The sequence below is a fragment of the Grampus griseus genome (assembly GCF_964374135.1).
Source record: "Grampus griseus genome assembly, chromosome: 12".
Taxonomy (NCBI): Eukaryota; Metazoa; Chordata; class Mammalia; order Artiodactyla; family Delphinidae; genus Grampus; species Grampus griseus.
The window spans coordinates 32,714,247-32,727,121 of NC_139006.1; the positions used below are offsets into that span (position 1 = coordinate 32,714,247).

Here is a 12,875-nt window from a genome sequence, read left to right on the forward strand (position 1 = left end):
TCAGCCGATTGCGGTGTATGGGCTAATCAAAGAAAATGAAAAAGAAAAAAAAATCTTTGAAATAATTGGGGAAATTAAAGTCCTGACTAGATATTTGGTGATATTATGAACTGATTGCTACTTTTGTTTAGATGTGATGAAGTTATTGAGATTACATTTCTTAAAAGAGCAGAGTTACATACTAAGATAAATAGAGACACAATTATTTGCTGAGATGCTTCAGAGTACCCAGGGGGAGGATGAGTGGAGCAGAACTCCAGAGGAACCAAAATTGTCTTCAGAGGCATTTGTTAAAACTGGGTGATGAGTATGCAGGCTTTCGTGATGCTGTTCTACTTTGGGAAATGTTGGAAATTCTCCCATCCTAAAACATTCTGAAATTAGTTTTTTTAAGTTGTTAGACAAATAAAAGTACAAATAAAAAATTTAATGTAAACTTTCAGGTGATGCCGGTTGATAAGACCTTGAAAACCAGTGTTTTACCAACATTGTAAAAATCTTGAATTATCTTGGACTTGCAGGAAGTTTCATTAATGCTGCAGAAAAGCTTATTTCATCTGCTGTGTTTGAGTGGTGATGATGGACGTATCCTCGTCTTCTCTATTTGAAAGAGAAACCCAATTTTAAGTGGAAAAAGAGGGTAGAGAGAGGGTAGTCCACCATTGGTTTGTTACTCCAGGAAAGCAAAGTCCACTTTCCTTAACGTCCAGGTGTTAAAAGTCAATGGTTATGTAGACTGCGAATGCATCTGAGTCAGAGACGTGACTTAACAACTCACAGGAAACAGCAAATGAGACTAAAAGCTGTTCATCGTCTCCAGTTAAGTAAATTACCCATTGATTTTAGAATACCTCTGTCCAAAAAATGTTTTTTAATCTACTGAATTCTGTTTTTTTTTAACATCTTTATCGGAGTATAATTGCTTTACCAGTGGTATGTTAGTTTCTGCTTTATGACAAAGTGAATCAGTTATACATATACATATGTCCCCATATCTCTTCCCGCTTGCGTCTCCCTCCCTCCCACCCTCCCTATCCCACCCCTCCAGGCGGTCACAAAGCACCCAGCTGATCTCCCTGTGCTATGCAACTGCTTCCCACTATCTTCTACTGAATTCTTGACTCATTATAGCTGTTATAAACATACCCAATGAAAGTAAGATGCCCAGATTTGATGACTTAATGAACATCCTATCTTTGGGAACCGAATATTTAACATAAATTCTCTAAAAGGCCCAGTGACGGTTGAGCTTCAGTCATATTTTAGATGTTACTACCTAAAGATGCACACAGTGTCAACATGTAGAAATAATTGACTTGAGAAGTTAGATAATGCACTAGAAAAAAATGACCTGAGTAAGAAGAATCAAGAATCTGGGGGAGTTGGGAGTGATTGCGGAGGGGATCCTGTCTGGGGCTGCAGAATAGTCCCATTTGGTGTCCTGTACCGACTCCATCCATCGCCAGGGTCTTTGTCATCACGTGTGCGGTGGGGCTCTGAAGCCGCATTTGGGCTGCACGGGGGAGTGAGCTGTGATCGTTAGTGATGTTGGCCATGAGCACAGGTGCCCAGTTACAGCCTCAAGCCCGTGATCACCTGGCTCCATGGAGTCATATATCCTCACTCAAGGATGAGAAGGTGAAGGCCCACATAATGTGAGAGACCTTTCCAGTGTCATCCAGCTGGCCGGCGGCCATGGTGATGTTTGGCAGATAGGAATTTCATTGTTTACATATAACCATCTATAGCGGATTCTAGACAACCCGTCTTAGTTCTTAGGGCCAAAACAAACAAACAGAAACAAACCCAAAAACCCTTCAGAGAGAAGAATGGACCACTATGTTATTGTCTTAAGGACTGTTGATAGTGTTCAAATATGTTTAAAATAGTAAGAAAAAATCTGGTCTGTTCAAGAGAGAGCTGTGGTTCATTAATAGTAATCAAATGGTGAGAAGCCAGAAAATTAAGAACCAGTTAGTACAGTGGTCTGTGCTTGAGCTAATCATTCCACCTGTTAGACAAAAGGAAGAAGACAGCAGCCAGAAGACAGCTAATAAAACAATGCCCAAGGCCGCCGGCAGCGTGACCAGAATAATTCCTCCACTGAGGGCCTGGCTGGGGTCTGCTGCTGGCTCAGAGGATGTAGAAGGCTTTGTAGAGGAAGGTTTATTGTATTTGTTTTGTTTTGGTTTGTTTTTACTCATTGAGAAAGTACTTGGCCAGACGCTGGTATGTATTTGTGTGTGTGTGTGTGTTGTGTTGTAGTTAAAGCAGTTAGACAGTAAGCAGATAATTGATATCTGAAGAAAGAGCAGGGCATATTAATACTAAGGATGCTTATTGGTACCACAAGGAGCTATATATGTGCTCCTACCACAAAAATGCCTAGTGAGTTCTGTATTACGTATTCTGCCATTTATCAATCACGTAGGCTGATAATATCAATGGCTGACGTTTGTGGGATGCTTGACGTGTTATCACTGGACCAAGTTGGAATACTTTGTTTCATTTTAATGTCAACCATTACAAAGAAGTAGATGGTTTCATACCTGTTTTACAGAGGGAAAGCTTCGAGGTCCGCACAGCTGCAAGGGACATAAGGAAGACTCAAAGCCAGGTTTACCTGTTAAAGCCACCGTCATAGGCAGCACTAAGACTGCCTCTCCCATGTAACTCCTCTGGACCTCTGTGTTCTTATCTCTAAACTGGACATCATACCAATGGAAGCATCAGAAGAACCAGTTTTTTTTGGTGCAAACTTTATAATTTGTTAAGCGTTATTCAGAAGCAATATGCTGTTATTTACAAATAAAGGATTTAAACCAGCGAGCAGCATTTCATTGTCATACCATTTATTTATATCCATTGAACAATGTTACACAGTTTAGCTAACATGTAATTTATTTTCATACATTATTAAACTTCTTTCAAATACAACATTGATTATTCAGCTGGTTACAATTCAGGCTTCAGTTTTGTATCCTACATTTATCTTTTCTCCTAAATAGTCATGCTTGAGGGGACTAAGTAATTTCCAGTATATTTGCGATTGCACAGTAATACATACCACTTACACATCTTCTGGATACGTACTCTTTGGTATGCCCATTGTTTATCAGTTTTCTTATTTTCCTCTTACTACATTATATCTTAAAGACAAATACACTTAAGGTACGAGATGTGAAATGTTGGTACTGCACAAACAAAATGTACTTTAGCTTAATTGCTTCCAGTTAATCCTTCTCAGACTCCAAGGCCAAGTTTAAAAGACCTTTGATGAAAATATGATACTGTATATCACCATAAATTAAGCTGATGGATTTTTTTCCCCAGATGACTGCCTTTTTTCTTTCTCCAATCGACTGCTTTATGGCCAAAAATACAGCACATATGTCTACATCTTACATTTATAAATGATCATTTAAATCTTTAAACTTAATGAACATGTTTGTTATGTTTAATAGGAAGGATTTTCTCTAAAAAAAAAATTCAGAGAAAGTTGAACTCTGTGATACAAAATTGAAATTTGTGGCTGTAAACAAAAACTAATGAAGTTTAACGGGCTCCAGAAAGTGATCCACAGCTAGAGTTTCTCAGTAAGGACTGGGGTAGAAAGTTTGCAGGGGACTTCGGCCTGAGACAAGGAATGGGGTTTGTTCTTCTCAGGCTCAGAACCTGATCACGGGGGGGAGTGAGCGTGGGTATTCTGAAACACCGCTGTGGTCGGCCCTTTAATGCTCTCACCGTCAGGATTTTCGTGTTTCACAACATATTTGAGGCTTCGAGCACCACTTCATTTCCCCAACTACTTCCGTTTCGAAATCATCCGCAGGTCGCCTGTACTTACTCACTGACAGGAGTTATTTTTTTATTTATTTGTTTGTTCTGTAGGAGCTGCCTCTTATAGGATTAGGTCCACTTTATTGAGCCTTTTTTCTAGTTAAAAAGGAGTTGGTAAAGTGATCAAACCTGCTTGTTGTTTACTGAACAGTTACGATGAGCAATATTTTACGTTTTACCCATTTTTGTTTGTGGCAATTGAGAGAACATTTTTGGTGTGTGTTGACTTGTTTTTCTGTTTTGTTCTCCACAGAAACGCTCCAGAGGCCAAGTGCTGTTTGATAAAGTATGTGAACATCTGAATTTGCTAGAAAAAGACTATTTTGGGCTTACATATCGAGATGCTGAAAGCCAGAAGGTGAGTGGTTGAAAGCAGTACAAAGTATTGCGGCTTCAACTGCACGTCACTGCAAGAAAGTGAACTGAAACTGAATTGGTAAATTGTTTTCTCCACCTCCCCTCGTACTCCCACGCCCTCAGATTTATTATCCAAGGCCCTAAATGCTGTTAATCACCTTATTTCTTCATGAAGGAAATTATTGACAACTTCCTTTAATCTTGAGTCTTTTGGAAACAGTCAGTCAGTCAGTGTTTCTGCTTTTCATGCTTGAGTTCTTTATGGTTCCAGAAAAGCATTTTATATGGTGCTTTGGGGGGATGATACATTTCCATGGATTGGAGCCAATGGGAATCACATAAATTGATAATTATACGGAAAACATGTTCACTGGATGCCATCTTATTAATTCATCTTATTACACTTTCATATTCTTGCTGAATCACAATGTGAGATGAATCATGTACAGACCTGATGTACGAGGCAAGCAGTTAATGTATTCAGTCCACGTTTAATGATACATGTAAAACCTCTGTAGACTCTTATACCTGCTGCAGTCTCTTCAGGCCTTTATCTCACTTATCCCCCCAACTGCCTGAAAGATAAGGAGGAAGAAATTGTTTCCTTAATGCTGGCAACTGAGCCACAGCAATTGTGCTCATTAAATGTCGCTTGTTCCGTTGTCGTTTGTTAGTGAATCATACTTTATCTTTACTGAATTCCATGGATGATGTCTAACTTCATTATTAAACACCTGAGTGTTCTAATGAGGAAAGTCATAAGTGGCAAGTGTTCGTTTGTTAGGAAAGCATTCTGAGAAGGTGCCTTAAAATCTATAATCACAGAAGTCGCTGCATGGGACTGAACGGCCAGGACATCAGTGGTCAAGTTACATGCAGAGTCAGCTCTCTGTGTTCTTGGGTTCTGCATCTGCAGGTTCAACCAACAGCAGATCAAAAATATTTTTTTTAATTCCAGAAAGTTCCAAAAAGCAAAATTTGAATTTTCCAGTGCACCAGCAAGTATTTACATAGCATGTCCATTGAATTAGGTATTATAAATAATCTAGAAATGATTTCAAGTATATGGGGGCGTTGCATAGATTATATACAAGTACCGTGCCATTTTATATAAGGGACTTGAGCATCCTCAGATTTTGGTGTTACCTGGGGTTCTGGAACCAATCCCCTGTGGTTACCAAAGGATGACTGTATCTTTAGCTCATGCTTGTAACTTGTTTGAACATAGAATCCACCATTTTTTCTCCTCTGTTTCTGTGCTAGCTTGAATCCCTGAAGGCACTTGTTGTAAAAGAAAAGAACTTTGTCAAGCCTGAGTTGTGTGCACACACATCTTCTCATTAGACCAGAGCCTGGGCCCTCGCAGGACTAGCGAAGGGGCACCAGATGTAGGGGAAGGACCCAGCTGGGGGACCCTTCCGGCAGCCACTCCTTCTCAAATACGTTTAGTTCATCTCTACCCAGTCAACACTAAGTCATCTCCATTCTTCTCTGATTCATATTCAGACTCTCACTTCTTTTTCAGAATTGGTTGGACCCTGCTAAGGAAATTAAAAAACAGATTCGAAGTAAGTTCTTTTGGATTATTATGTGTAGAAATAGGAAGATTTTCAAAGAGTGGGGTTATCTGAAATGGTAGCTCATACCCACATGGCTGGTGTGAATACGGTATTTTGAAAAACAGATTAAGATCTCAAATTTTATCTTTGGCAGGTTGGTCTCGCTCAGATACCCATTAGCAATTACTGCGACCCGGGAATAAAATGACATGACACTTGACCTATTTCCTTGCCTGTTCAGAGATGTGAGATATGATTTGATCAAGTGATGCCCCCGTTGACAATCATCTAAAAGTTTCAGACTTAATTATTAATGTTGTATTAAGCCTAACTGCCACCAAAGTATGCAAGGCAAGCAGTAAAAGTAATAGTCATTTAATAGCTTAGAAATGGGGTAACCAGTAAGACTGCAGTTTACTGTCTGATGACATCTTCTTTTCTTAGCCCTAAAGGCAATTTAAGAAATGGACATTTCCTAGCGCACGAATCAATTACATGAGCCACTCAGAAAATTTAAATATAGGTAGCTAATAAGTATTAGAAAAGGTGCTAAGCGTTAGTAATAATTAAATGCAAATTAAAATGTGACATTTTTCACCTATTCAGATTAGCAAAGATTTTAAAAGTTTAACGATGCCCTACACTGGCAATTTTGTACACAATTGGTAGAAATATAACCCTTTAAGAAGGCACTTTGTGTCAGATTTTATTAAAATTTAAAATGTGCTTATTCTTTGACCCCTGATTTTACTTGTAGAAATATATCCAGTGTCTGCTTAAGAGAGGAGTGTGTACATATGTGTCCATGTAGGAAAGTTCATTATCATACCATTGGCAATAGAAGAAGACTCAGAGCAACTTAAATATCCATTTATAAAGAAATGATAAAATCGATCATGAAATAGCCATACCTTGAAATACTAGGTAGCTGTTAAACAGAATGAGGTAGAATAAATATGTTTTAGCTCTCATTAGTGAGACCTTAGAGAAATAATTCATATTTGTTTAAAATGAGTTATGCATATATAGGTATGTGGAAATACCTGTACCTCCAGAAGTGGCACTGCAGGGTAGGGGGTTGAGAAAGAGGAATTTTTTCATTTTTATTTTTAAGCCTTTTCTGTAGCTGTTGCTTTTTACTATGGATAAATGGTAAAACATGGATATACTTTATAATTTCAACTAACTAGTTAATTTTTTTCAAGCAATTCATTTTTTATCAATAAAATCTAGTTTAATTTTCCAGAACAACTGATTCTATTTGAAGATTAAACTTAAGACCAATTTATTAATAAGAACAGCATTCCCATCAAAGTTACTATTAAAAGAGAGAGCAAATCTTTCTAGTGCCTTTGAATGCTCTGAGGTCTCAAAATACCCTACATGCTAATAAAAAGTAATTAGTAGCGAGCAGTTTGAAATGGCTTAATACTAGATAATATCTCAAAAGAAGCAAAAAATTCACTATGCTTCTACATATTAGAGAGTCTGATGATTCTTTGTACAACGAAAACATCTTTACCATATTTTTGAGAGGAATTTGGTGTGGTCACTAATCAGAAACTTGATAGTGAAGTAGTTTGATAGAACTAAATTGGGATTAAAACCAGGGACAGCTACAGTTGTCATAAGAAGGTGAAAACTTCAGAGTCCTAGTAAAAACTTTTAAGATGATGAATATGTTCTAAGGATCTTTTTATGGAGTTATTAAAAGCAGATGTGCTGAATATCTTAACATTTCATGTGCTTTAAGTCCCCTGTATTCACCTAATTAATAAAACGCTTTTTCGTACTTGGTTGATTTTATAATTACAGAGCACTTTGAAAATATATTACATGTTCAAGAATAAGTCATTATACTGTTACAAGAAAGGCTGTAACAACAGTTAATTTTCTTTTCTGCTGTTAATGGAACTCTTTTTTTCCTTCATTTCCCATTTATGCTGTCTCCGGCCTTCCTTTCTAAGAGATGAAGTTTAGGGGACAACTGGAACATGAGATTTAAAGGATATTTTCCTCATGTAGTTTAGGCAGTGTTTGTGACAGCAACATAAAGAAAACCAAGTGACAATCATGCAGATAAAGGAGGAGACAAGAAAAAATTGGAAATTTTTAGGAATGGAATTTGGTGTTTTTATCTATATTCCTTATTGTTTCCCATGCACAAAATGCCTTCTTTCCACAAAAGGGACATTCTATCAAGGCAGAAAAGTATTATCAGAGCTAATGTAATTATTGTACAATCACCTCCTCTTTCTGAACATAAATATCAACAATAAAAGGATCTTTCCATTATTTTTATGCTGTAGGTCCACAGTAGGTCTCTAGAATGAGATCTTCAAGAGAATGGCAAATGGCAGTCAAGCTGAAAAAGATTTTAAGTTATGAATTTATGAGAAATAGAAAATCCTGAGCCTGAAGAGTTTGTTCTTATGAAAAAATTCTTATTCCAGTCATCTTTTACGCCTAGCAGATCTAAAATTTCTAAATATATTCTGATATAGAGTATATTTATGATATAGTAACTTCATGATATAGAATATATGATATATAGTGATTTATGCTATAACTGTAGTATATTTAGAAATTTTAAGATTTGGCAGACATAGAAGACTAAAATTAGAACTTTTTCATAAGAATGAATTCTCTTCAGTGTCACAGTTTTCTGATTATCATAAATTTGGAATTTAAAATCCTATATCAGCATTATAGATGTCATTTTAATGCATTCAAGCTCTTGCATTTCCGTCCCTAACCAGAGCCATCATCTGATCAGACACAGGCTCGCAAACCTATTTATGGCATAACTATAGCCTCCCAGTGATACGTTTCCACCAGATTCTTTACGAGGATATGTATTTCCGCTTTAATCTGCCTCTCTCATTAATTTCAAATGTTACACCTCATTTCACTGGATTTTTTTTTTTCCTTGATTGTGGTGTAGATTGTGTTTTCCATAAACTTTCCCACCGTTTCAAAATAATGTCCTGCAAAACCTCATATTTGATTGGGTTATAACCTTAGGAAAGTAGATTCCTTGGGATTAGTGATTTTCAAAGTACGGTCAAGTGTATTAGAACCATTAGGGTGTTTATTAAAATCACAAGTTCCTGGACCATAATGCACATCTCTGGAATAAAAACCTCTGAGTAGAGCCTAGGGACTGGCGTTTTTAACAAGCCCCTCCGATGCTTCTTAGGCCCACGATCATTTGAAAGTCACTTTACTGTAATGAGGATTTTTGCATTGAAATATCTTTCTTCTATTTTTATTCCCTCTTAGTTTCCAACTTCAAGTGTTTACCCTGAATTTATTATGAGTTTAATTGCATTGCTAAACGATTCATTGGATTCACTTTGAAGTGGATAAAAATTATAAAAGAGCAATAAATCCATTTCCCATAACGAATCCATTAGCTTTCATTCCAGTTGCTTGCGGGGAGACCAGCTCTCATTATGAACCTCATGGCTGGCAAGCATTCCATTTTAGCAGGAGGTGAATAGGAATCAATAGGAAAGTAAAACCAAATCAGACTTGTTAATTTTAGAACAACAAGAGGACGTTTTTGAGAACAGTGGGAAGAATAATCGCTAGAAATAGGTTTGATTGCCAGATATTTTATGGCTCGTAATTCTTACAGCCCACGTTTGGGGAATATTTTCTTAGTGGTTTAGAAATGACACGAAACACCCAGTAATACCCGGTCCCTATACCAAGTCCTTTATAAGGCAGCTCAAATGGTGTCCCTGCCAGGTGGACCTCTCAGTGTAATATGAGTAGTGGTGTGCAGAGTAAACCAGAATTAGCGAACAGACTGTGCCATGGATGACAGGAATACAGGTGACCTCTGCAGCTAAGTATTTGCTACTCAAGCAAGAGACCAGTTCAAAGGAAGGAGCCGGGAGGTACTTAGGGTGTTGTCCCTTTCTTGTGAATGTTTGGGAAGGACTCGGGAGAGAATGGAGCTTCCAGGAGTCACTGAATGGGAGAAGGGGGTGTTTGGAAGTCTTAGGAGGGCATCTGAAGCATGAGGGCTGGACCACGAGGTCACGAATCACAGAGCAAAAGGAAGACCACGGCTCGGAGGAAAGGCCTCCAGCACCGAAGCTGGGAGACCAGGAGGGTCCTCCAAGCCGCTGTTCAGAGCGAGCAGGGCCTGGGCCCTTGGAGTGTGCTTACTGGGTGGGGGTAAGAAATGGAAACAGTTCCCGGCGAAGGAGCCCCCAGGCTTCAGTAATGGACCGCATTTATTGAAAGGCCAGACAGAGAGACCAAGGTGAAAATAAGTGACAGGGGTGATCACAGAGAGAGTAAATGTCGAAAAGAAGAAAAGGTGGGTTTTATTCTCATTTACGGTGATAAACATGGTTAGGTATACACAACTAGAGAATGCATGGATAAAACGGAGCACTCAGGAAGGCTTGTAATGTCTCACGTTTACATACGGACGGTCTGGGGAGCAGGTGCCTGTGAGCTGGCGTCTGGGTGACCCCCTTCCCCTCTGGAGAGGCCATAGGAGATGCCACAGGAGGAGCGGCGGCCGCGTGCAGTGAGGACCGTCCTGATCAGGGGCTGAGGTGGAGGGCTGGGTTTGGTAATGCACAGTACATACCCCCACTGTCTCTTCCATCAGAAATTTCCCCAAGTAAGAAAAGAACTTTCCGAATGGCCCACAGAGCAGCTCATCTCTTAATATGACAGCAAACCTTTCCCATAAAATAAATACATCCTTGACATGTATTATTATGGGATCTGACCTGTCATAACAAAGCAGAAAGGACAAAGGAAATGGGATTCTGTCTGTAATGTTGGTATGTGAGCTCTCCAGAACTTCAGAGAATAGGTCCGGTGAGCCCTAGACTCGTCTGATTGAGGCTTATCTGTCTCGTTTACTTTTTTTCCCTCTTCCCAAGGCCTTTGTCCCTGAGAAAGGGAGGAAGTTTAGTCAATTTCCTTGCTAGTTATAAACCCCAGCAAAGGATTTGATGGGGCAGAAGATTAGAAACTGGAGGAAGTTTCAGAGTTACCTGTGAATTTCACTGAAAGGAGACTTCCCTGTTTTCCATTGATTAAAAGTTGCCTGGGTGCTAGTGACTGGGGTTAGGGCCGTTCTAGCCACCGCTTAGTATAATAAGTACAAAGGGATCGTCTGAGACGTTATTCTGATTTTTTCTTCTCTCCGCAGGTGGTGCTTGGCACTTTTCATTTAATGTGAAATTTTACCCACCAGACCCTTCCCAGCTCTCTGAAGATATCACCAGGTATTTGAAAGTTGGCAGTGAAAAAGGCAGGCATGTTGGGAGTCGTGCTCCTGTTAAATTCTCGGGCGGAGGGCGGGCTTACATCTGGTGACCTTACAGTCATCCATGCCGAAATGGCCAACAGAAGGCAACTGAATGAGAGCAAACATCCGATGAGAAGATGTGCCAGATCGTATCTGTTCCCAGTTGAATCTTTGGTGCTAAGCTGGTACTTCCCTCTGCCTGACCCTGGTGGGAAAACACACAGAATTGAGTTGCTGTCGTCTACCCACCACAGTCAAATTCGACGGGATTCAGCCTTAAATGATACGACAGTTCCTAGTGCTCCTCCTTCAAAACTTAGAGCAAAAGTGTGTCTTCGGATGCTTATGCCTTTTTGTATAACCAGTCTGACACGTGGTGGCTGTTTTCAAAAATCACACAGGCGTGCACACACACACACAAATGCACATAAACACGTGCACGCCTAAGAGTGTACCTTCCACACCTTCTGTATACAAGGAAGACGTTTCATTCGTTTTAGAGAAAAGGCATCAAGAAGGGGATCTAACAGTCTGGCCTGGTGACTGAGCTTTGAGTATAAGGAAGAATCTCTTTAGGAAGCCATTCTGGGTTTGCTGTGTGTCCCTCTAGGCGTCTTCTAATGCTTTCTACTTTGGAATCCTTGGTTTTTTCACTGTGTTTCGTAGTCAGTTTATAGCCAGTCAGAGTAATGCTGTGCAGTGTGGCCTTACAACCCTTCTTGGCAGGCTTTTCAGGAAAGAGAAATCGCTCAAAAAGCTTTAGTCACTTGCTATGATGAAAAGTCGTTTCAGCAGACATGTTAGGAGAAGGGGAAAAACTAGTTCCAGAAGATTTCTTTTATATTTTCATTAAATCAAAAAACAATTTGTAATTTCTTATATAAAGATACTTTTTAGTAGTTGAGGGACTATTTAATGGTGGCTAATTTATGGGTAGAGAGCGTATATACACTGTGAGTTGGAATCTAGTGCATGATTCCTTTCCATTTGTGTCGTGTGTGTAGGGCCTATGAAATGTGTAGGAATTTTTGTATCTGGATTACATGGCATTTACTCCCATCATCAGCTTAAAACCGTATTTGGAGGGGACCTTAACGCTTTATCATATAGTCCTCAGCTTCAACAGATTAACGGTTCGTTTCTTGTGTGAAAGGTACAAGGTATATTTTATTCTTATACTCGTATGCTGGGCCATGAAGACTGTTAATAAAATTCACCAATGTTCCCACTTACCTTGGAGTCTTCTACTGTTAGTATATCTGTCACTCTTAGAAGCAGAATAACAGGGAAGGTAAAAGTCAGCTATTAATGGAGATATTTGCATATGATGTTGGCAAAATTTTATGGAAAACGTTTCACAGTCCCCCAGTTTAGAATTGTTTGCTTTTAGTGATGAGATTTTAAGGTAATAATTCTTCAAAGTTAGTCTTCGTAACGGTTGAATTCTAGGAAGTTATCTAAAGAAGAAAATGAGACCTTGACCCAGGAGAAAGCTCCTCTCGTCAGGAACGCAGGAAGTGGCAGGTAGTGTTCATGACGGCGCAGCCGTTGAGTTACCTGCAGTTTGTCTTGGGCGTGTGGCAGGACCTTTCGTCTAGATAGCAAAATGAGACTTCCTTTAGGTAGTTGGGGCCTAATCGTTATATTTAAGAGCACCATTTTTATATTATAACTTCCCCCACCAGAGATTTTGTTTGACTTTCAACGTTATCTTAATGTTAGAGAGATAGTCTGTAGGTTTCTTTTATTCTGTGTCTCATCAATGAATCCCTGTATTATTATGAACTTGCCTCTATATGCCCTTAGATATTGTATTTTGTAGCTAAGTATCTTCC

General features: G+C 39.1%; 1 protein-coding gene across 1 annotated transcript in view; it reads left to right on the forward strand.

Annotated features, from left to right (window-relative positions):
* The window catches only part of EPB41L3 (erythrocyte membrane protein band 4.1 like 3), a gene marked incomplete at its 5' end in the record, with an annotated part of 85,844 nt that overhangs the window by 30,959 nt on the left and 42,010 nt on the right, over window positions 1–12,875 (forward strand). Inside the window, 3 exons of the mRNA XM_082667524.1 lie at window positions 4,094–4,198; window positions 5,723–5,765; window positions 10,942–11,017. Coding sequence (XP_082523650.1) covers window positions 4,094–4,198; window positions 5,723–5,765; window positions 10,942–11,017 — 224 coding nt within the window. The remainder of the gene's footprint in view (window positions 1–4,093; window positions 4,199–5,722; window positions 5,766–10,941; window positions 11,018–12,875) is intronic.